The sequence below is a fragment of the Haemaphysalis longicornis genome, unplaced genomic scaffold, assembly GCF_048455015.1.
Source record: "Haemaphysalis longicornis isolate Haplotype H1 unplaced genomic scaffold, Haemaphysalis longicornis Haplotype H1 scaffold_7, whole genome shotgun sequence".
In the NCBI taxonomy this organism is placed as follows: Eukaryota; Metazoa; Arthropoda; class Arachnida; order Ixodida; family Ixodidae; genus Haemaphysalis; species Haemaphysalis longicornis.
Genome location: NW_027526422.1, coordinates 55,608,948 through 55,633,321, shown reverse-complemented (window position 1 = coordinate 55,633,321; position 24,374 = coordinate 55,608,948). Strand labels below are relative to the sequence as shown.

The 24,374-nt window shown below is 46.6% G+C and overlaps 1 protein-coding gene across 1 annotated transcript in view; it reads right to left on the bottom strand.

Annotated features, from left to right (window-relative positions):
- Nucleotides 1-24,374, bottom strand: part of Sog (chordin short gastrulation) — a 327,634-nt gene that overhangs the window by 94,218 nt on the left and 209,042 nt on the right. Inside the window, exons 5-6 of the mRNA XM_077677340.1 lie at nt 13,148-13,265; nt 119-224 (exon numbers count right to left, since the gene is read on the bottom strand). Coding sequence (XP_077533466.1) covers nt 119-224; nt 13,148-13,265 — 224 coding nt within the window. The remainder of the gene's footprint in view (nt 1-118; nt 225-13,147; nt 13,266-24,374) is intronic.

Here is a 24,374-nt window from a genome sequence, read left to right as displayed (position 1 = left end):
CGTAGATGCCCCCGAGGGAAGACGCGGGGTCGAACAACAGCGCAGCGCGCACCTCAGGTCGATAAAGCAAACAGCGACGGCGGAGGCCGAAACAAAGTGGAACGCCGGCAGCACAGACCTGAGTGCTGTTGTCGACGGACAGCGTGTTCTTGTTGGCGACTTCGTGCTCCTGGACAATGTATCCCTCCTCGTTGGTGATGAGGATGCTGGTGACAGGAGAGGCGCTGCGAACGAGAAGAGGGAGCAAGAACAACAGCAACTTTAGAAAGTGGAGCGAACTTTGTTTCAGCGTCGGGGAGGATGGTATCGGAAGAGAAAGCGCGCTATATGAAAGCGCCAGGATGTAGTTGGGGGAAGCTGTGAGAACAACTACGCTTCTAGCGCGGACATGAACCCCTCTTGGCCGAAGAGGCCCTGGAGAAATAAGGGGATCTATGTGAATCCCCGCCGGGGGAAACAATGTGTCAAAAACAAAGTGGATTAACTACGTCCTGGTCTGAGTTGACGTCATCAAGTAGAGAGTTAGGCTGCAGACTTCACCTCGATCGACCGCAGGACAGGTTGTGGACGTCGGCAACCTTCTGCATTGCGGCGTGTTATTTGTGATTGATATCGGCCGCCTGACGCAAAAGTTTTTTTTTTTTGTCGAAGAATGCCAGGGAAACGCTCGGTAAAGTCGCTGGATTTGTAATAAAGAGTTCTATGTAGCATTTTTAATGGGTATACTCCGGTATACGGAAACAGTAAATACACCCGCACGCTTGTTTGAGTCGAAAGATTGAACATACGGCAGCCTTTACAACATCCGTTCGGTTGCCGGTTATGCCTTTCTTTCCCTACAGAGATTATACATAAAAAGACAACTCTCCTTTCAGCGGGGCGGCAGAGGTGATTTCTGGCTTTGCATTATGGTATACTTTTGACTTCCATTTTGCGCCTACATATCACCGGAACACTGCCGATGAACGCTTTCCCTTTCTACCTTTTTCCGTGCGAAAGCTCCCGTGACGACCATTCTAGCTGCTGCTAAACTATACGCTTATCACGAAATAGGGTGCACTCGGGCTGCGAATCAAACGTGCCGCGTAACCGAGAAACCTATCACGGTCAATAGAAAAGATGCACCTGCACCTCAACTTATTTACAGTACTCGCCAAAGATGTCTCTTCAAATGCCAGCGCTATAATGTACATTGGCATGTGGGCATTACTATACTGTTTTCTACGAGAGAAAAAAAACGAGCCTATTATGAACCCATTCCGGACAAAGCCCATACATAAGCAGTGTTAATGAACAAACGTTCATTTTCCCTTAAGCTACGCCTGAACACGCGCTTTTCGAAAGTAAGAGTACCCGTGAGGCGAACAAGGGTGGCCTTTTACTCGTTTGGTAAGGCTTCATGTTTAGTTAGATACAACAGCAAGTGATACTTTAAGCGCTATCAATTAACTGCCCGGTTAATAACCAGGTTATTAAATTCTAACGACTGGGGGCGTAACCTTTTAATGAATGCACTCGAGGAGTTCTTACCAAGAAAAACAGCAAAGCAGACGCAGCATCAACATTACTCTTCAGGTAGAAGTAAACGGTGCATTCCGAACGGCAACAAGTTTTGCGTGTACGCTCCGGCGTTAAGAGAAAATTGTTACCATTTAAAACATAAAGGGAAAACAAGTTTAATGTAGCTATAGTCCGGAAGTTTAGTTGCGGTGGAACCAGTTCAAAAACTTCGAATATAAAATCCATGAACTGGGGCACACCCACAGGCAGGTAGTTGAAAAGTGATTGCTCAGTCTGAAAAACTCGGATTTAGTTTTACTTAGCAAAAATCTAGCGCTTACTTTATTCATGGATACTGCCTAAATGTGTACAATGTGGCACGATAACCTCCCAGAAGCAACATTCACTACTTTAAACATGTGATAAAATGTAATCGCGGTGCAGAAATATCGTTCAAGGAAATACATGCGCTAGAAATAGGCGTTTTCGGGTCCTTCATTGCAGAAATGTTCATCTATCAAGTTTTCCCAAGATCATAACATTTAGGTCTAAGAAAGAGGACTACGACATGCGTAAACATAGCAGCAGCGTCCAGATACTGCTTTAGGGCATTTTATTTAACTTTATATCTTTTATTCTATCTCAATGACCAAACTTCGAGTTTACTTGTAAACTAACATGGGCGCCATTTTCTTTATTCCTAGTAAATGCAGTGCTGATAAAATGAGACAGAAGCAGACAGCTGGTAATTTTGGCTTCAAGTTCACGATTTCAAAAACGTGCCTGCTTTAGCTGCCAAAACCCAGGGTCGCTGTGGAAATTAAAAAAAGAAAGCGTATCAATATTTTTTGCAGGCCCCTATGGTAAAACCAGGGAACTTCGAACGCGAACGCTATACTTGGCTAAGTTGGCGAAAGCGCCCTACCCTCTGGCACCCACAAAAGTCGTGTTTAGGAAGCACGTGACATATCCCCCCGTTACTGACGCCGGCGCCAACGCCTGTCGCAAAAAATAAGGTACAGAAATTCAGAGAATTGTCTACTAATGCGTAGCCATCTTATGCCGCCTTTCTAGGGTGTGAGTTCCTTACAGTCAAACGTGGCTATGAGTAGCGAAAGACGTTGGATTATTTTATTCCTTGAAGTTTTTTTTTTGTTTCTTTTCGCCAATATATATTTATACCATCATAGCGATGAAGTATCTTCACTTCGCTAATTATGTTTTTTTTAATCGAAAATGCAAGGCGTACTGCAGAGTTAGTCCGTTACGCTATTTTTCTATTCATATTTCCAATCTTGCTTTACGAATTTTTCGTTTTTTGTTTCGGTTTTGGGGGAGATGCATAAGACGTGTATTCTTAATTTTGTCAGATCCGTTTTGTGACCCTTTTTTTTCGTATTTCTTGGTTTTTGAAAATTCCGTCCGACCAATCACCGCCATACCGATTACGGGTGTTACTTTTGCCAAATCTGCACTTTTGTGGGAATGCAGGGCGTTACACGGTCCTGGTTGTGGCAGTACTCAACAAAGAATGCTACGCATTAAAATTACATCATCTAGCTGAAAAAAGGAACCGTTACACGGACGAGAGTCGAACTTACGGACGCGCGTTGACATGCAAGTGACGTAACAGCAACTCCACACCGACGCCAGGCTTAATACGGCGTTCGAAGTAGTCTAAATATGAACGGAAGGGTGCCGAGAGGAAAAAAACAAATGCCATCGTTGAAGACAGTCAAAGCAAGTTTGTCGAGCGATAGCTGGATTTTCGCGCCGAGAGCGCGCGGTTAACGCGCACGCAGTTGCGCGGGAAAACGAAACACAGACGATACTCGGCGCAGTAGGTGCAGTTCACGCGAACGCGCAGAAAACTTGGACACAGCCAGCACCTTCTTTTAATACCCAGCCCTGACCAGACCGTAGTCGCCCTTTATAAATAATGAATGAATGAATGATGATGATGATGATACTACTACTACTACTACTACTACTACTACTACTACTACTACTACTACTACTACTACTACTACTACTAATAATAATAATAATAATAATAATAATAATAATAATAATAATAATAATAATAATAATATCTTATGGTGGAACGTGCCTCTATTCTTTCCCCCTATCCCCCTTTCCACCTCGAGACGCTTTTACTCAAACGCACGAGGCGCTGGCTTAACCTTAGCTGAGCTTGAAGGTCATATTAACGAAACGAGGTGTTCTTTTTTTTGTGTGCGGCTTTGTACCAGGAGTAATACAGCTACTGCTCTGGTACAAAGAAAACTAGCGCCCGCGACCCTCGTGACTCCACGACTCGGACCTCAAAAAACAAAACCCAAAGAAAACGTGCACCCCTCTAGCTTCTAAGTGAGGTATAGAAACTTGGCGCTGCACACGAAGTTAAGCGCTGCCTCACGGCTTATCAAGCAGATGGCGCAAGATGTCCTAAGGCGCGTAGTTTGAACATGAGGCGTAGCAACGCATCGTATGATCGGAGTGGCGCCCGTCTGCACCATGAGGCAAAAGAGCAATGCTCCCGCATTTACACATCAAAGGAATTGCTTATGGGCCAATAGAGTGTTCTGGGATGGGTTGGCGAAAGCGTGCACCCAGCTGGCGTCGCACCAGCAACATTCTGTTCGCGCTCCACGCCGACGCGGCAACCACCTGCAGCCACGGCGTAGGAGAGAGCAATGCCCTCCGTATCAACGACTCAGCTAGCAGAAACACTTTCGCATTTAGATCTCATAAGAATGTGTTCAGCGATTCTATGAAAAAAATATTGTGCGGTGTAATTCGTAAAGAGAATTTGGATGCCTTTGATGGGAGCGCTAGTGTAGTGTAGCTAGTGTAGGTTTCTGCAACACCTTTTGATTAAGGCGTCTTTTTTAATCGGCCTTATTTGTAAAAGAAGTGCCTGCGCACGGAATTCATATCGTTGTCCTCCGAATCACCGCTTCCACTTGTCTATCTGTATCCAACTTTGGGGGCACGGTGCTGTTCACACCAGTAGAATACTACCACATAGACGACGTCCTTTAACAGTGATATGTTACGCTTAATACTTCCGTTTTGAGTCGTGCAGGAAAGCGGTGTTTTGAGGTGAACAACACCACCTTGCTCTGTGGTCCGGCAAGCTATTTCTGTTCGTGGAATGTCCCTTACCCAAGCAACCCTCAGATTTTTGCCTCCAGAAAATTTGGAAATTCCTGCATTGGGATATGACCTCTAATTTCTGTGTCGACGCTCTACGCAGCCCACATTACACGGCATGCATGCCGACGAGTCGAGACGAAACCGAACACCTAAAGCAACCCAGCTTCCGCAGTGATGAATACTGGACATGCCAGGCCGGTTAATCTAAAAGCAACAAAATAAAGAACAGAGTAGACTCACGACTGCCTGGATGAAAGAAGCCAAGTTTCATTGTTGGAGTTATGAACTCCAGATTCGCGGCACGATTGAACTCTGACTTCGCGGAAGGAACATAATCTCGACATCTGCGTGAAATTAAAGTGCAGCACTCCGCTTGTCGTCTTCAATTTAGAGCCCCCTGGCTTTGTCGCTACAGGGGATGCGGCGGGTTGCGTGAGGTGTGTGTCCATCAAAAGCATTAAAATGTGTCGCATTAAAGTTCTCATTTTCGTTGGCAAGCTGCCAAGCTATTATCGCTAAGCAAGCGTTGCTCCCTGATTCTGTCGCCTCGTCCAAACACCAGCGCGCTGTGCTTAGTGCGCAGGAAAACCAGGCCACGCCGATGAGTATTAGTGTGGGGCCGAGAGTAAGAACTCGTGGTGGTCTCAGTTTTCACCTGTGTCTCCGAGCTCCCAAAATAAAGAAGGTAACATGAATGCATAGCGGGTTTCGAGCGATAAAAATTCTGCTGGAGTTGTTGCTCAATGCTGAAAGGATTACTACTTCCCTAAGACTGGGCAGCCACCGGCCTAGAGTTGTCTTCAGGTAGTAAAGGCCTATCAAGAGTATAGAGAGAAATAGGCGACGCTGCAATCACACAAGCCTTGAGGGACTGAATCAAATGGAGACAGAAGTGGACATAGAAAGCCGAAGCGAGAACAGAAGCTAAGCGAAACAAACAAAAAAGGTCAGCAACTCCGTGTGCTTTGCACGGAGCAGGAACAATCCAACACTGGGAACAGTAGAGCTAAAAGAGGTCGGTACAAAAACACCGAAACAGTCAGCGCGCCTTCAGCGAAGCTGCACAAAAATACCTTTCCCAGTCGGGACAGCACTGGTCTAGTGTGCAGAACCTGAGCGACGCAAGGAACGCCGGCAGGGTGGAGGGCTAGAAAGACCAGGGGGAAAAGGAGACGCTCTTCCGTCTACGTCACTGCGCGTAAGATAACTCGCGTGCACGAGAAAGACAGAGACCCAGTGGCGTATCTACTCCGCGGGGAAAGCATAGGATGCCACGGGTAGAGACAGCCACGGCTCCAGTGTCGGAATCGATCCTTAAAGGTGGCGACACGAGCCTCAACGAACCACCGCCCCGAACGGTTAACGACGTTAGGGGGCTAGTCGCCGATGAGCTGGCAGACTCCCGCGCCCGCAACCGAAGACAAAAGCCCCGCCGCAAAGGCTTGCGCCGCCGGCGCCGTCCCCAAAGTGGGCCCCGGCTTCCCTCGTCTGCAGGAGGCGGGAAGGCAAACATTGCGGAGGATTGCTGCCTCCGCTGGCTGTGTTCTCGCGCCGCTTACAAGACACGATAATGTGATAGACGTATTCGCATTGCAAGCATATCTTGCTCACTGACGGATCAGTTAGGCAAACACGAATGAAGCACATCGATTCTGGCGGGAGAAAGTGTTAGTCGTTGCTTGCGATGGGAAGTAGGCTTAGGTCGAAATACCGCGTTTAACCGAGCTCAGCTTACGCAGGGCCATTTGTGTGGGCGTTATTTCAGTTGAACCAGCTTTCGCAACCAACACACTTCGCTGCTTTCGAAGTGGCCGCACTCTTGGCGTGGTGACATCTCATATTCGCGCTTCGAAATGTAAATGCTGCTGCAGACCAGCGTCCAGAGATCGACAGTAAGTATCTCTGGCGGGTTTTACTGAGTCAATTAAATTTAGGCGTTGGGTAGGCCTTGCGAGCACCATTCGCTCACTTCGGCTGAGTTGCAGACCCGCTTGATACGTATCGGCGCTGTGTGAGTTCTGCAATGTAGGGGTCTTCCAGTGCAGTACCGTTACCAAGCAAAATACGCGGACTTAGAGGCAGTACACGCACAGCGCATTGACTTTTACGTCCGCGTGCTTTAGCGCTTTTTTTTTTCGCGCAATCGTCTGCGCAAGTTATGGAATACGAACTCCTTGGGAAGGGTATACGCTTACCCTGTACATCTTTTCGCGAGAAAGACAGTTTTTCGTATGCGGCGCAGACCATACTCGGTAAAGGCCATACTGGATCCAAAAGCAACGGTATCTTTATTAGGCTACTAAAGCGTTCCGGTTGAAGAGATTACACGTAAGTGAACCGGTACTAGGCACCATTCTCCCTCGTTTCGCCTTCTATTGCCAAATTTAACCCACGGGCTGGTCGATAATAGGTCACCAATGACAAATCACTGACCAAATAGGTGAGTGAAAATCCCGGGCCATTTTTACTAACGTGAAACCTGTTGAGGAGCGAAGCATGCAGTGTGTAAGTGTATTTTTGGCGCCTTGGCGTTTTTTCCAACGGCGATGAAACCGTTGTGAGGTATAGGTATTGGCGGTGAGCGCGAACACAGGCGGCGCTGCGAAGCGCGCCTCCGTGACGTCAGCTTAGGGATTCTCGCATTTGTCGTCTGCTTAACTCAGGATCGCTCTCCCTGCTGTTTCTTTGCGCTCGGTCAACGTGTGATGCTTGTTTGCACCAGAATTGGCGTGTGGGTAACTTTTTATCATAATAATAGGCTTAAAATCGAATACACTAGCTCATGGTGTCAATTAAAGTATTTGTTTTGGATACCGCTACGGGAGAAACATTGCCGGCGCCACCCCATTCCTTGCGAAGCCGGTCCTGTGCGGAGCGCGAAGGGTCGGAGCTAGGCGTCAGCTTCTCATGTAAGCATTCGAACAAAAGGAACAGTCAGCTGCTAATAACCCCGACAACAGCGAAAATGGAATACCAAAACAAATTCTAGGCCTTCAGGGCTGTCGGCTTTGGCAGAAGGCATCACGATTCCCGGTAATCATATGTAAGGTAAAACAGTTTTTGCAACCTTGCCGAACGCTCGAACGCGTTTTGTCACATCACTTTACGTTGTCAAGGCATGAAAGTTTGCCGACATGCACTGTAGACTGTAAAAACCGTAGGTTGAGTTCCAAATAACCCAGTGTGTATATACGCGCGTGCTGATTCTATACCAGGCATCTAACCAGAGTGGAGGTTTACTGAGCAAAAAGAGTCACGTCTTCGTTAAATTTATAATAACACATATATGTTTGTTAAGACCTGGAGGGATATTTCGGAACATTTTGCACAGCCATATATTCCCGATATTCGGATATGCGTTATAGGAAAACTGCACTCAAGAGGAGGAGGAGGAGTAAGGGGAGGAGGGGAAAACTTTGTTTACCAATAAAATCGATCTGGTTAGTGGGCCGGGTCCTCAGTCCAGGACAAGAGAGTAAAAGTAATTTTCTTCAAATCATAGAACGCCATCCCGAGTAGAATAGGATTTGCTCTTCGCGCCTGGAAGGGTTGAAAAGCAATAAAGAGCTACTTGGAATTCTTCTGTTTCGAGTCTTGTAATATATACAGGCATACTATTTATTACGTTAGTTAGCGAGTATATCATGCCTTCAACACCGTAATAATGTCATCATTGGTCGAGTTCAGAGTCAGTTCGTTATGGTAACGATGTAATTACGATAGAAATCCGGAGCACAAAAGCCGCCTTCGAGTGCTGTGGACCACGTTGTTTAGGGCGCGATCGCGGTGGCGTAGCACAAACCTTCTCATTGTATTTGCATGTGAATAAACAAAACACGCTGCGGATATGCACCTTCTTGCACGCAGCCGTAATGAAAGCCAATTTGTGAAGAAGGGAATGTATGCCATACAAAATGAAGGAAATATTCACACGACCTTTGTGAGGCTCCCAAACAACCCGAAACCTCCTAATAAGAAGTTGGTGACGGCGCAGAAAAATTAATGCGTTGGGCAGAAAAAAAAGCAAGAAACATTAATCCGATACAAGACAACAACGAAAGAAACAGGAGAAAGCCGCTTTATTTCCTGCTGTGCGATGAGCGTGTAGAGGCCGCTGCTTGGTACGTACGTAGTATTAGACTGTTGAGTCTTCATAGGAGCATCTCAAAAATACTACAGGGAAGCCTACGCATTTTGAATATTTATCAAGAAGCTCTGATCGCTGATCCTCGCGAATAAGCAAGAAAGGACGAGTTCCACACGATCTCTGACCGATACTCTGAAGAAAGTTGTTCTCGATCTCTTCGTGTGTTGCAAGCTTGTGGGGGATGCAGCTTCAAATTATTCAGATGCGTCAGAAGCTGGCAAAATAACTGAGTCGCTAGAAATACGCTTTTTAACGCAGTACAGCTACGAAGCGGGCGATTTCTAGCCCAGGCACTGTTGCCCCTCACAAGCGGAGTGCAGCAGACGACAGCGGCGCGAATCCCTAAGTCGACGTCAGAGCCAGGGGGCGCCACTCAAAGATCTCACCGCCAATACAGCATTGCTGTATAAGTCTCTTGTCTAAAGCAGGAAGCTCTCCAGCGCGAGACGTAAACGAGTTTCCCGGTGTTTTAGTACCGTGACTACATGAGCCGGATGAAGATTACGACGACGACGGGAGGCCAACAGCCTTAGCCTCTAAAATCACTCACTTCTCTGTAGGTGATTGACCCACAATAGAGAGAAGGCCCACCGGAACCATTTTGGTACCCTGCGTGGTGGTTTAACGGTTAAGGCGTTGTACTGCCTGTCTCAAGGCCGCGGGTTCAATTATCGCCGTGGCGGCCGCATTTCTGACGGAGGTGAAAAACCAAGAACTCCCTTATGTCGATATTTCAGGGCACGTTGAAGATCGCCAGGTGGCGTAAACGATTCCATAGTCCTCTACAACGGCATGCTTCATAGCCCAGGTGTAGCTCCGGCGCGTTGAATCTCAAAAATATGGACATTATTAGCTTATTCGGGTCATACACAGAACGACAGACAATATTTTAAAATTTGCTCGCCTAGGTTGCACAAGAAAAACTGCCGTATATTTTTTTTTTAAGAAGGAAAAGGCGGATGTGACAGGATAATGTACACCATTGACCGCGCCCTCCCATATGATGTGGTTCAAACGCTGGGGTCTTGACGTGGCAGAGCGCGTGCATGCGTTCCCTATACCTATAGCTTACCTGGATTTTGCTACACTGGCCGATCAGGTAGAGTCAGTGCAGCACTGGCTCATTCGATTTATTAGCAGCACAGTTCGTGGCTCAACACCTAGTTGTTGGAATGAGAGGTGGTGCAGCAAGGGGCAGACCGCGTTCGTACTTCGATTGCTCTCCAGTGAAAGCGGTGCTCACAAAAATGTAATGTTCGGTTCTACACGAAGGTTCCCGCCCTCGAACTGAAATTTCATGAACTGTTGACACCAGCGCTGTGCGGAAATGTTTTGCGTGCATGCAATTCGTATTAAAATAAAACTGTTTAACCTAACACTGTTTATTGCACATTTATGGATCTGGCTCGTTACAAACGAAAGTAGGTTGTTCATTTTCAAAAGTCTACAGACCTTCCGAATAAATAAAGCCAAACCCGGAAACACGATCTTTTGTACTGTTTCGTTTTTCGGGCTGTCAATGAACGCCCGTACCTCTCAAGAAACATAGCCAAGAGCGGATGCCATAGTTTCAACAGATATTGTGCACACCCTAATCCTTCGATAAGCCAATGCCATTTCGAGTTTCTTTTTTGATCACCGGAGGAATTCAGACACATACAAGCATGCAAAATAATTTCGCTTTACGAAGCACTCACTGATTTTCACCATCGATAGGCGCCATTTTATGAAAACGCGTGATTAAATTTCCCCCTAGCCCTCGTTAGGATAAATCTGGCCCTGTAACGTCATACCCAGGACTTGTATACCTGCAGAAACGGCCCTTTGCTACCTTGTTTCTTTTCCAACCAGACGTCAATACTTCCTCATGCAGGCGGTGCCCGCCCACGTCATTTTGCCCAGATCGAGTGCTGCAGCAAACGGCGATGGAAGGGGAGGTCTTACAGCATGACGACTTTCAGAGTGTTTCCACCCAGAAACCAGCAATTTCATTTATTCCATCCTAAAATCTTCCACAGCTAAAATAAAACACTCTACACAGCGCGAAGTCTAAAGTAGAACAACGACAGAACCCACCACCTTCAATACCGGAACACTCTCATCTTAGCCAATTTAAAATGATCGAGCCTTCGCTTCGGCAAAAATTACACGCAGTGGCTCCCATGCGAGTCGTTTCGACTCCTTCGCGCAAAAAGACGCAAAACACTGGGGCGGGAAACGAAAAGGAGACGGGACAGGCGGCCTCCCTGGATTACGCCTCGCCTACGCTCGCCGGCTTCACGGGTCTCATCAAGAGATGCGCGCTGGCCATTCCAAGCCCGTTGGAATAAATGGGCTGCCGTATTGCATATAGGTTAATGGTTATGACACTACCAGACCCATCAGTTGCGCATTTTCTCTCTTTTTTTCTTCTCAGTGGCGGGTTGTAAAGGCTGCGTTAGACCATTTCCTTGTGTGTAGAACCATCAGAGAAACGTCGCTCGCGATTTGTTCGATGTTCCCGTGCAGAAAGCTGTTATTTAAAAGGCTGATGGGTAAGCCGGAACAAATGCAGGATCCGTGCATGCTCCTTGTATGCGGGGCGACATTTCTCTTTTTTTTTGTGACTGTGACCGCTGAAGAGTGAGACAGCATGCATGCCTAGTAGATAATGAACCTCGCTCGTATTTTTTTTTCATTTCTATATTATTGAATAACAATCTATTTTGTTTCTCACTAATATACGGCTGCTTCCTACTTAACTGTTGAGCGCTTTACAATCTATTTTGTTTCTTACTAATATACGGCTGCTTCCTACTTAATTGTTGAGCGCTTTTTCTAGTCGAGCTTTAAATTAGGCAATGTGTTAGTGCCTACCAAAAGAAGGTTTGGGGGTGAGAAAAACACACACAAAAATAAAGGAGTAAGAAAATTAGTGCCTGAAACAAAAAAATCTTTTGCTTGCACTTAACGGTGTGTTATTTGCTAATATACATTGTACCTCGCAGCTTTGATAACGAGAATTTTATTCCTAAACGAACCACGTTTAATTAAACGCCATTAGTACTGTTTGCGTATTTCGTCCCGCCTTCGACCTTCCTGCATTTCCCTCTTTTCCTTAATGTGAACTTACAAACTCTCGACGTCTGTGTCTTTTAATGATTAATAAGCATTTCTAAGTAAACTCAGCCAGGTATTCCGTCTGCCCGTATGTATATGGCTTGGTGTGTCGCGATTTTGCTGAATTTAATTAATACTACGACATCAGACTCCTAGTAATGCCCCTTAAAAATATCTACCCAGCAAAGCATTTGTGTACAATAGCTAAGACAATTTTAATGGGGCTCATTGTACTATATCGCTCTGTAGGGACACGTGCGGTCTTACAGGGCTATTTAATAAAATTCGGTTGAGCCATCATACTTTTTATTTTGTTCCGTGGTATTAAATTTAAATATATGGATGGTGTGTAGAATAAGCATCATGTTCATCTCTTACTCAGATATCAGACGCTATATTGCCCCGAAAGGTCTTCTCAGCAGCGCGGTTGTGCACGGTTGTGAAGCCGATGCTATAGGGGCCTAGTGCCTAGTGCTTTATAGGGATACATAGAGTTTGATGGAGGTATTTATAGTCAGCCAGTACATTCGCTGTTACGTTTGAAACCTCCTATATTGCCTCCAAAAGGTATCTTTCCAACAAAGCATTTGCGCGTAATTGTGAAGACGAGTTTAAAGTGCTCGGCACACAGCGTTCTGAATGGGCACTTGGTGCATCACGCAGATATTCAGTAAGGGAGCCGTGGGGCCTTTCTAACCTGGTATCAGGCTGTTCGTATAACGCCTGAAAAGATGCCTTCCCAGCAATACACGGGTGTGCAGTAGTAGTCAAACCGATTCTAAGGAGACCCGTTGTAAAGCAGAGTGGTTTACACCGGGCAGGGCTGTTTCTTTTTTTTGCCTGATAATATGTAAAGATGCGTTTTATTTGTACTCCCTTTGCTGCTTTTCTGTTGTTATACTCATGAATGTAACCACTCCCTTCTGTAATGCCATAGGCCCTGAGTGCAAAAACAAACAAACAAACAAACAAACAAACAAACAAACAAACAAACAAACAAACAAACAAACAAACAAACAAATAAATAAATAAATAAATAAATAAATAAATAAATAAATAAATAAATAAATAAATAAATAAATAAATAAATAAATAAATAAATAAATAAATAAATAGTCTCTTCGACAGCTCCGTTTCTGCAATTTGTTTCTGTTTGTTTCGTTTCGTTTCAGCCTTGTCAGGCAAGATGCGAGAAATCCTCAATGCTGCGTGCATGGGGGGACAGCAGCGATGTGGACGTACCTGTTGTGGTAGACGCCGATGTGCAGGTCCTTCCTGATGTAGGTCAGGTAACCCGCCGCCACCACCGTCGTCGGCACGATAGGGTACGTGCCGCGGCCGGTCAGCAGGGCGCTGAACTCTGGGCGAGCAGGGAAAGGGAAGGCACAGGTACCGTGAGGAAGGACGTTAACACACTTCAGCAATAGTTGCGCTGCGCGTATGCAAAGTCTGACGAAGGGTTTAGTAAAAAGAATTCTGCTTCAATTCTTTTTTTTTTCAAATTCTTGCAAGATATGAATTGCCTTGAGGGCGTAGTCAACAAGGGCACATTCAGTATTTATATTAGGCGGCAACAAATTACCGAACTCATAAAATTCTAACGCGCACCTGATTTTATGAAAATAGGCTTTCAAAAATACCTGCGCGTTACAATCGGGCTCAAAACTCAAAACCGAAGCGAAGCGGCTCAATGGATGATGGAGACTTCGTTTAAACGCAAAGTAATCATCTTAACCGGGCAGGCAGATTCCCGTGCATAAGGAGTTCCGGAGTCACGTGTTCGCGACTGGCGAAGACAGAGGAACCACATTTTTAAGTGCAAAGCTTCTCGCAAGCGTTTTAGCTGCCCAGACCGTCAGCCGATTTATGTTCAATTAAATATTCTGCGCAAGTTTTGCGGCATCTTATTTCATGAACGTGTTAGAATCTGGGCCAAGTTATTTTTGTGGTTTCCGGGTGTTGAATTATACTACGCGTTACAATAGGGGGCGCGTTAGAATCGTGCTAATACGGTACCCCAGCCATACATTATTTCTCTGGGCCCATAAGATAAGGTGGAAACTTTATCAAAAGATTTTATCTTTCTTGACCTGGACATTGCTTGGATATTGCCCGCTTGAGTCACGCCTATTGGCAGACTTGCTTTAGAATGCAGTAATAAACGCACTTAAAAGCCAATTAAAACAAATCGCCTCAAAGGCCAAGCAGAAACTAAAAGACGTATCTGCTGCGACGAACAGCTCCCGCAGTGCCGCCCTGCGCTAACGGTAATACATCTTTAGAAGTGCTTCCAGGCACGAGGGAAAGAGTGGACGCGTTTATGGGCAGTGCTCCAAGGTCTTTTAATGCTTGTGACCACCACGCACACGTCACCAAGAGTATTCCCTGACTGGTAATGGCTCACTTTAAAAAGTGATTCACACGCACGCACAAATTATTTCTTTTTTATATCCCGGAGCAGCGTGGCAGCAGGGCGGGAGACGTACAGATATATAATGATATTATGGGTAATGGTACAGAGAGGCCCCTTCAGTCAGAGTTAAGCGGGAGTTATACAGCACTTATGCCATATAAAACCTCAAGGGCATATTTTAATGTCCCCGATACTATGCAAGTTAGTGTCCCTGCAATTTTTCGTTGGCGGTAATTTGTCTGGTTTAATCCAACGCAAGCCTTTATTGTATGATCAGGACTAGTTAATTACACCCTCTTCTTTTCGTGCACAGGGCAGGTCCTGAGGAAAGCATCCACTTCCACGCAAGGTTGAGATAAAAACGCCGCCTTAAAGTTGGAATAAAGGACCTTTTACGGAAGCAGCTTAGACAAACATTATACGGATACGAATTAGTCTAAACGGGAAAGCAGAGTTGTTCAATGTTTGAGCATATTTGCATTGGAACAGGAATTGCGGCCTGCTGCTGCAACCAACCCATTGAAAACCCGCATGCTAAACTCCGACTCAAAAAGCTCGCCATCACAAAACCTAATTCAAATGGCTAACGAACAAAAGTTAGAGGAAAATTTCGGCTGGTGGCCAAGATACGTTTCGCATACGTAAATGTGTGCCCACAAATTTTTGAACAATGTAAGGGTAAAATTGAGTGCACAGCATTCAAGAGAAAGAAAGCACCGTCCAACGAATACAGGGCAGACTTAATTAATTTATAGAAGTACTACATACCTTCTTAGCTTTCTCAGCTTGAGAGAAGCCATTTAATCGTCTGTGCTAGCGCCTATTTAAAGGGACCCTGCAACACTTCTTTCAACATTTTTTTTTAAATCTTGAATACCTGCAGACCGTAGTCAACAAACACATTTACTACTCAGATTATGGGGTCGCAAAGTACATAAGCCAGAAATGGCTGCTTTATGTCCATCCGATTTTAGAAACTTGCTCAAAAGATTTTATCTCTTTACCGGTCTTGGAGTTCTTCGAGCTTCGAGCGCTCGAGTGACGTCATTACAGTGGTGTAGCGGCTACTGACCTGCTTTCCCTAAGTTGCAGCAATGAACACATTCGGTAGCCACTTCAAAGAGAAAAAAAAAACGCCACAAAAGCAAAGCAGAAACGGAAGGCGTACGCGCTGCGACGAGAGAGAGAGAGAGAGAGAGAGAGAGAGAGAGAGAGAGAGAGAGAGAGAGAGAGAGAGAGAGAGAGAGAGAGAGAGAGAGAGAGAGAGAGAGAGAGAGAGAGAGAGAGAGATGAAACATTTATTGAACTGTAAAGGTAGGAGTGGGTCCTCAGTTCAGAAAGCCATGTGTCGACCGGGCTGTCGTAGCCCGGGTTACAAGGAGTTCTTGGTCCTACAGGCGACCGCTAGTCAACAGTGTCTCCCACTGCTCAAAGGAAAGGGCATTTGGACCGGGTGGTAGGTCGGGATTTTCCCTGCAGTCCACAATGATATGGCAGAGCCTACCTAATTGATTCAAGAATTTGCATTCGGCTGCGTACTGTGGCGGGAACAATAAATGCATTCTTACGGAGTGTACGAAAGTGCCTGTGTGAATTTGTCTCAGAGTAATTTTAAAGTTTTGCTAAATGATGTATGAGGGGCTGGGAGTGTTTGTCTTGTAGTCCTGTAATAATGGGTAACTTCTTGATAGGTTAGGGGAGGTGTGGGAGCTGCCAGAAACTCTGTAGCTCGGTGGGCCAGAGCCTGTTGATGGGCGAAATGGTTAGCCGTCAATGAGGAGTGGGCAGGGGTCCACACAATGTTGACTTGGTGTTTCGGGTGATGCCGCTGGAGCTCTCGGAGAGCCGTGGGAGCCACCCGTCTCGACAATAAACTCCGGCAAGCTGCTTGGGAGTCTGTTATTACAGTCCTTGCAAAGCACTGGCTGATGTCTAGGGCGATGGCCAGTCCTGCTTCCCTCGCGGAGGACGTCCGAAGTGACGCACAGGTTATCAGGACATTTTTGTTTGTTCCAACAGCCACCATGGTCCGGTTGTCGTCGTAGCAGGCTGCGCCAATATAGGCCACGTCGGAACGGCTGCCATAAAGTCGTTCATGCGCTTGGCTTCGGGCTTACCGTCGGCCTTGATGGAGGTCCAGATGCATGTTTTTTTTGGAAGAGGTCGGTTTGAAATGTGCTGGCGCCAGACGTCTGGTATTGAGACCGGATTAGTCTGTTCTGGGCTGTTCCACTTAACGTGGCGAAGCACTGTACGTCCAGCTTGTGCCTGCGCCAGACGAAGTCGTTGGCTCGAGAGGTGTCCTTCAGTAAGTTTTGCTATGGTACTATGAAGCCCCATTTGAAGTAGTTTTGTTGTGGACGATACAATCCGCAATCTCTCTAAGGAAGGAAGAATGTAGAATAAAGGCAGGAAAGCTAACCTGGCTAGAGCCTAGTTTGCTATCCTGCACGTGGGAAAGGAGAAATGGGCAAAAAAGAGAGAGGAAAAAAAGAGGACAAGTTGGACCAGACACGTATGCCCAGCACTGAGGCACTGACAGTGATTGACAATCTCTCTGAAGTCACACACCAAGTTATTCAAATGATTCGCCGTATCACAAACAGGCATCGAGGCATAAAAGAGCAGGGCACAATGCGCTTAGTTCAAGCATTTGTTATATCCGGACTCACCTGCGTCGCACCTTATCTCGTTTTATCCAAAGCAGACATCGACAAAATCAACCGCTTCATAGGCAAAGCCCTCAAGCAGGCACTCGGTTTGCCTGTAAGCACATCGCGTAGTGCCTCTCCGTGCTGGCGGTAAGTGTAGCTTTCGCAGTTATTCCAGACTCGAGGGAAAGAATGAGAGCGTTTATTGGAAGTGTTGCAAAATCTCCATAAAGGGACACTACAACACGTTTTTCAACTTTTTTTTAATCTTAAATGCGTGCAGAACGTAGTCACCCAACACATTCAGTACTTAGATTAGGGGGTCGCAAAGTACCTCAGCCAAAAATTACTGCTCCATGCCCATCAGATAACTCGGAAACTCGCTCAAGAGATTTTTCTCTCTTTCCCGGTCCTGACGTTCTTCGACGGCTCGAATTACGTCAGTAAGGCCATGTAGCGGCTGTGGGCCGGTTTTCGTTCAGTTGCAGCAATGAACACCTTTGGATAGCAACTTTGAAAATAAAGCCACAAAAACAAAGCAGAAACGGAAGGCGTATCTGGTGCGGCGAGCAAATCGCGCAGTGCCGCTCCGTGCTGGCGATAACTATAGCCTTCGCAGTTCTTCCAGACGCGAAGGAAAGAGTGAAAGCGTTTATTGGAAGTGTTGCAGAGATTTTTTAACTGGCGTAGTCGACAGGACCATCCAACTGCGCATGCGCAGCTCAGCCGAGCACGTGCCAAAAAGATATCGAGGCCTAAACAACGAAAATGTCTATACAGAGGCCCACACACAAGACACGCAGCACTTCATCAGCCGGCTGTGGCTCGAGAACAAGACGGAGCCGAAGACGATCCTCTTCTTATACCTGTGCTTCCTGTGCCTCCTCACCATGCCGCGCTATCGGGATGAAGCCCGGCGCCTACTATTATGCTCTGCTTGTCGCCGGCGCAACCCTTTCGGCGACGGTCGGGGGAACCGATTCCCCGGAGTCCGTCCGCTCTTGCTCTCGTCCCGAGCGACACTTTCTTTCTCGTCCCTTTTTGCTCATCCTACCGCAGCGAGAAGATGGAAAGCTCGGCGACAGATGGAAGGAGTAATGGAGTCACCAAACGGCCGACCCGCCTTTGTGCGAGCCCCGATGGTCTGCTGGCCGTCTGATTAAAGCGCCCGCCTTCTAACACGAACTAAAGAGCCGTCGTTGCTGCATTTAGGGAGTACGCGAGGCACGGCAGGAAACCAGCTTGTATACCCGCCACCCCCTTCCCGTGCGTACGCGCTAATGAGGTCTGACGATCCCGAATCGATTAATCGCATGCAGATCCTTCCTGCGACGACTCCCCCCACCGTGGCCACCGCTATTCTCCTCCACAGTGCGCGTCGCAACCGAAAACGTCCGTCTGCACGCCGAGACTCGGGGCTTAGGGGTTACGGAGGCTGGTTGATGGAAAGTCGTGGCTGCAGCCATGCACGCGCATACGAGGCGTTGTTAGAAACGCTGACGCGTCCGACTAAGCAGCGCGGGCTAATTACATGGGCCACGAAAGCGAGGGAAACTGCGCGGTGGAATATTAGATAGCATCTGCTGGAAAAGTCGGTGCCACCGTCCTGTTACTCACCACTCGTCACTCGGTGCGTAGACACAATACTTTGTTCGACAAGTTTCTCATCGAATTTTCTTATTCTGACGATAATGGCGCTCAGCAGCACACACCGTTGAGTATTTGGGGCATTTAGGAACATTTGGTGATAGTTTGCGAGTGACTCGAGAGGTGACTACCGTCGAGCACGCTACATTTTACGACTAGCCGTTACTACCACGCTTCGCCAACGTCCGTTCGCACTCTCTCAACATTATTTACCGCGCTGCGCTTTCGAAACTCCATTTACCGTACGCACCTAGCTTTGCGCAACTCCAGCCACATAAAACTCCCAGCTAATTTAAGAGCATTCGCATCAATAGGCGCCTTCTGAGCAGACGGCGCCTTCTATTCCATACCAAGGGTACGTGCTTTGTATAAAGAAGCCCGCCAAGTGATGAAAGCTTATCCGAAGACCCTGTCTAAGATTGAGCCATTTTACCGAGCTCGTTTGCGTCAGCGCAAGCTCTACTCAAATTTCGATTCGTCCTTTCTTCTCCCTCACTGCTACAGCACCTTCTTGAATCCTGCACGCCAACACGTGCGGCCACTTAAAAAGCTTATACTTCACCCGCAACGAGCAGCGGTAACCCTCGCCGCTCCGACGTTGAATGACGCCGACTCCCCCTTCTATCTCTGCAACAGGGTACGCGCGCCGCCTGCCCGGCGGTGAGCCCACATTTGCATTGACTACTATTTCCACGACCAAAGTCGCCGGCGGGCCGCTGGGCCAAGGCCAGCTTTTAATTATTAAACGCCGACCTTACGCGCGCGCGCGCCAGTACTGCTCGCCGTTATGCAAGAGTGGGCTCTCAGACGCCAGCGTCGGCGCCCGTGTCGACGATGAGCGCGCTAGCTGTCTGGCCACGCGTGCGCGACCTTCGCTAGACAACAACCCACTCGAAGCAATGCCGGCTACGGTTCATGAAAAACGGGGGAACGGAACCGTTCTTTCGCGGCGAAACTGCAGGGGTCAGCCTGGAAGCGCTCGAAAGCCCTACACTCGAGTTTTACGGTGCCCTGAAAGCAGGAAATGATGCACCGGGATTAAATTCGGCGGGAGTGGGGCGGTGGGCATGCCACGAGTGGTGTGCGGTGAACGTTTCAGACCTGCAGGTTAATTACCCCCTCGTTGGGGGAAATGACTAAATGCGTGTTTTCACCCTACTTAGAGCCGTTACGCGATGCGCAAAGGATGTTTGCCAGCTGTGCTAAAAAAACTAAGAGTTGTGGATAGTAAAACTTTTCGCGGAGAGTGTGGGGTGATGCGTGAAAGCAGTTTGAAGAGCGCGGGTTAATTAAATAGGCTTTGTGAGAAGGGATACTATAATTGAAGCACTTCAAAGCGCTTTTCCCCATGTCGCGGGAAAACTAACGGCTGCACCAAGAATCAATTTGGTGGGAGTAGATGGGTGTTTAAGCGATGATGTGTGCGGCCAAAGTTTCAAAAGTTGCGGATTAATTACGCCGTGTGCGGTAAAATTAATTACAGCACGTGTTCGCCCTACTTTGAGTAGTTATACCAGACGCGTACAATAATTCCTCTTTTCTTCCTCCTCAGGCTCTATTCCCCGTCTTTTCAATACCCTTTCTTTCTCTTTAAATCCCCCATTTCCCATTTCCCATGCGTAGGGTAGCCAACCAGACTGTAACGATGGTTGTTCGATCTGCCTTTCATGCACTGTATAGTCCTTCCTTCCTTCATTCCTTGCTCATGCATGGTCCTGTTGCAGGCGAGTGCACCACATAGTTGAAACTTATAGAAAATCTAACAACAATGTGACCACAATGCATGGCAACAACCTTTAAACAATGTGACAACAACCTTTCAAATGCGTGGCTTACCTACGGTTTTCAGAAAAAAATTACTAACGCAAACAGTCGAAAGAGTCATACGCAAGTTTTGTGGACCTCCTTGATCATTTCACTGGTGCCGCAGAAGAATTGCATGTGCTACACCAAATTTCAATTTCCTGGAGATCCTGGTCACCGTCTGCGTATGAGCAGGGCACTTCGGTTGTGCTTAGTGGAGATGGGGAAGTTTTCCAAAAAAAGCTGTGGTGGATTTCTCTGTCATCGGAATCGTTAAAACACAAAAGTGAAATGTGCAGCGAAATGTGCGGCTGAGCATGATTTGCGGGTCGGCGGCTGTCTTGTGGGTGTGCTTGGAGAGCGACGTCATGCAGGCGTGTCACTTCGGCAAAGATGTATTGGCGTCATTTCCGTGACGGATATGACGTCAGCAAAATCTTGGTGTATACCAGCATAAAACACTTTCGTGTTCAAATATAAAACCCGAAAACGAACAACCCTAAGTATAACGTACTCTTTAGTACTAAAGATTGCTTCCCCGCTAGAAGACACTATGTGCAAGGGTGCACCCTTTACAGGCCGCTTGCTCCGTTGTACTGGCGTCACTTCCGTGACCGATATGACGTCACTGAAATCTTTGTGTATCCCGGAAGAAAACACTTTGGTGTTAAAATAGGAAGACACAAATTGCAAAATAAAAAAAAAAGGACTGAAAGAGACTAAACCTTTAAAGAGACTGAACCTGTTTCATTACCACGTTTGCTACCGATTTCGTAACTTTCACACATATTACCTTCGCGAAACAAGCGAGAACGAAGACCAGGAAAATGCAATAGGAGCGCTGGACTTCGAATATGTTTTTGAATTCAGCTCGTTGTCCTGTGCTCCCCTTGCTTTCCGTCCTGGTTTGCTTTGCACTGTTAATACGCTTCACAGTGCTAACGACATACTGGCCCAGCATACCGCTTTAAATATTCGGAACTGCAATTTCATTCCCCATCTTTGAGAGCATTGTCAACCAACTGAAATCGCCACTCTTCATGTCATGTCCGTCAGGCATGTTACGGCTGCAGTAAGAACAGTGCAAGTGCGACTCAAAGCTGCTTTCATCACCATTACGGCGAACTCGTCGTCACAAAGATTGACCAACCACTATTGAACTCATACTTCTCGCGAACTTTAACACTGCACGAAGGAAAAGACGAGACACACGAAAAATATTTATGTCACTAATATTAAATTACCTACTTTTAATATTAGAAAACACAAACTTTCTTACCCAAGCTGTCTAATAAAAAAGAGGATCGTCGATAAATACCGTCTTTTCCTTCTTCGTCTAGTGTTAGAGTTCGTTAGAAGCACGAGTTCATTAGTCAGTAACCAACTCGCCCGACTCTCCGAATTAATTAAATAACCACGTATAAGTGACAACAACACACTTTTGTGGTGTTTGCTGTTCAGTGAAATTTGAAAAGATACTAATTATGGGTTTTTAACGCGCCGAGGCTACAGCTGGGCTCAAAGGCACGCCCTAGTGCAGAGATCCGGATTAATTTTGACCACTTCGGTATCTTAAACGTGCGGCGAAATTTCTATCCACGGACGTTTTCACTTTTCGCCTCCATTTGAAAAGCGGCCACCATGGCCTGGATTGAACTCGCATCCTTCACTTTTAAAAAAAAAAAAAAGGTCGCGGCAGCATTTACTAACAGAACACTAACCAGTTACTTGTCACAGGATTCGCAGGCCATGCATAACTTAGCAAAAAGCTACGCGTGACATCGGATGAGCGCGCAGCACGACATGACAGACTCAATCAACCCGCGCATATCTGACTTCGAAAACAAATTAATTGAGCAAGAAAACCAACGGGACGCAGGGGGAGAACAAGTATAACTTAGTTACGCTAGAAATAACTCTGCTCTTGATTTTATAGCCAGCAGTGGCAAGTATTCTGATAGGGTCAGTGGGCTTGTCGCAAAAACCAAATAATTTAGCGACAGTTTTAGAATTATTCAGTTTAATGTGAGCATATACAAGTCAGCGTTTGGATTTGCAAAAACTTTTTCATCGTAACTTGGAGCGCGAAAAGTGCTGCAGTTATTATGTCCAAAAATTCATAGAACTTGGTTACTATCAGTGAATGTCATTATCAAACAAGCAGCAGTTACTAAGTGCATGGTCTAGACAAGTAATAGCAGAATTTAGGTTCCATACTTAGAGGCAGGACCTAGGTATCGTTATTGGGGAGTAAAGTGCGTAACGAGTTAGTAAATACTACCCGTTAATTCATTTTAGTATAATTTTTATTAATAGTGAATTCTGCTCAGCAGCGCAACGCCTTAGCCACTGAGCCACCGCAGCGGGTCTCATCAAAATTAGAGTTCCCTTTAACCCAAAGTGATTCCTTTGTTCGTCCTTAGGATGGCGCGCGCGATACGAGATTTCCCGCCAAATTCAGGTTGACATTCAGCGAGGTAATGCCGTTCGGAGGAGTCACAACGCTTGTACGAATTGTTACGTCTGTAGTTTCCGTTCAGCGATCCTGGAACGGAGACGGGCGGTAATTAAGGACCGCACATGGCGAGCATCGCGCACCACCTTTCAAATATGCATGCAACGCGGAACTTTTTGCACAGCGCTCCCTTAATGACCCTAATGGCCGCGGGGCGCTGGCTTCCGTGAAGAGACGATACAGTTTCAGACCGATGCAGATCTTGCGCTTGTCAGCTGATTGTGTACTCCGATACCATTTCATTATGGGCTCAAGGAACGAGTAAAGTCATCTATAAGATCATTACTGAAATCTATGCGCTGTTTTCATACCCCCCTGTTTTACGCGTGACAGTGTGGCGCTTATGACTAAAGTAGAGGATAAAGCGTTTCAGGAAACCTGCCTTCACTTTCGTAGCGCGTGATAAAACGGATTTTATTGAGAACGTTTCATGCGCCAAGAGGTGCACCCTTGGTGATGATGATGGCGGTGGTTACGACGATGATGATTACGACGACGACGACGATGATGATAATTCCATCGATGTGTTTGGCAAGTACCCACTCCGGAATGAGCTGCGGTCGGAGCTTACATGCTTATTCTTTTTCCAGAAAAGAAAAAAAAAAAAGGCGTGAAAGGAAAGTACGCTGTGACTGAAAAACTGAGCTTAAAAAATAATGACCTCGTAGAAATTATACCGAGCAGTAGCACGTGAAAGCCAATCGTCGGCCTTCTGATCCGATATAGCTGTTTACATCTTTTTTGGTCTTCCTATTCTAGGTGCCCTCTGGAATTCTCGAATCGCGAAGATGTAGGTCGGACTGCCAATACTGGTACAACGAATTTTGTGTCTTTAGTGCTTCCGCTCAACTGTCACAAATTAACACCTTAACACCACCAATTCAGGCTAAGAGTGAGAACACGACGATTTATAAAACTTAAGTGACTTGTGAGAACCCACTTGCCCAAGTGTACAGCCTCCCAAATTTTTAATAATATAGCCGGAGTGACGACCGACAGGCTTGTCAGCGTCTTATCACGGTGTTCAGCGGCGAAATAGGCGAGAGTACGCGCACGCGCATAGGGCCATCTGCTGTATGAGTGTCGTCTGCTACGCCGTTTCCTTGAGAGTGACACAGCCCCTGCCACTGTATCTGAATAACTTTGTGCCCCACGCTGCTTAGCTACCTTTGGCGATAGCGAAACGGCCTTGCAAGATAAGAAAAACAGGAGTTATGCTGCCCTGACAAGAACAGCGGAGCAGATGGCGCTCCCACAACAGATTGTTCCATGCGCGTGCGCGTACCCTCGCCTATTTTGCCATGGAACACCGTGATAAGATGCTGACATGCCGATAGGTCGTCGCCTCCGCTATATTATTAAAAATTTGGGAGGATGTACTTCCTAAAGTAAATTTTGACAAAGCCGAGAAAGAGTCATATTGGATTGCAGCATACGTTA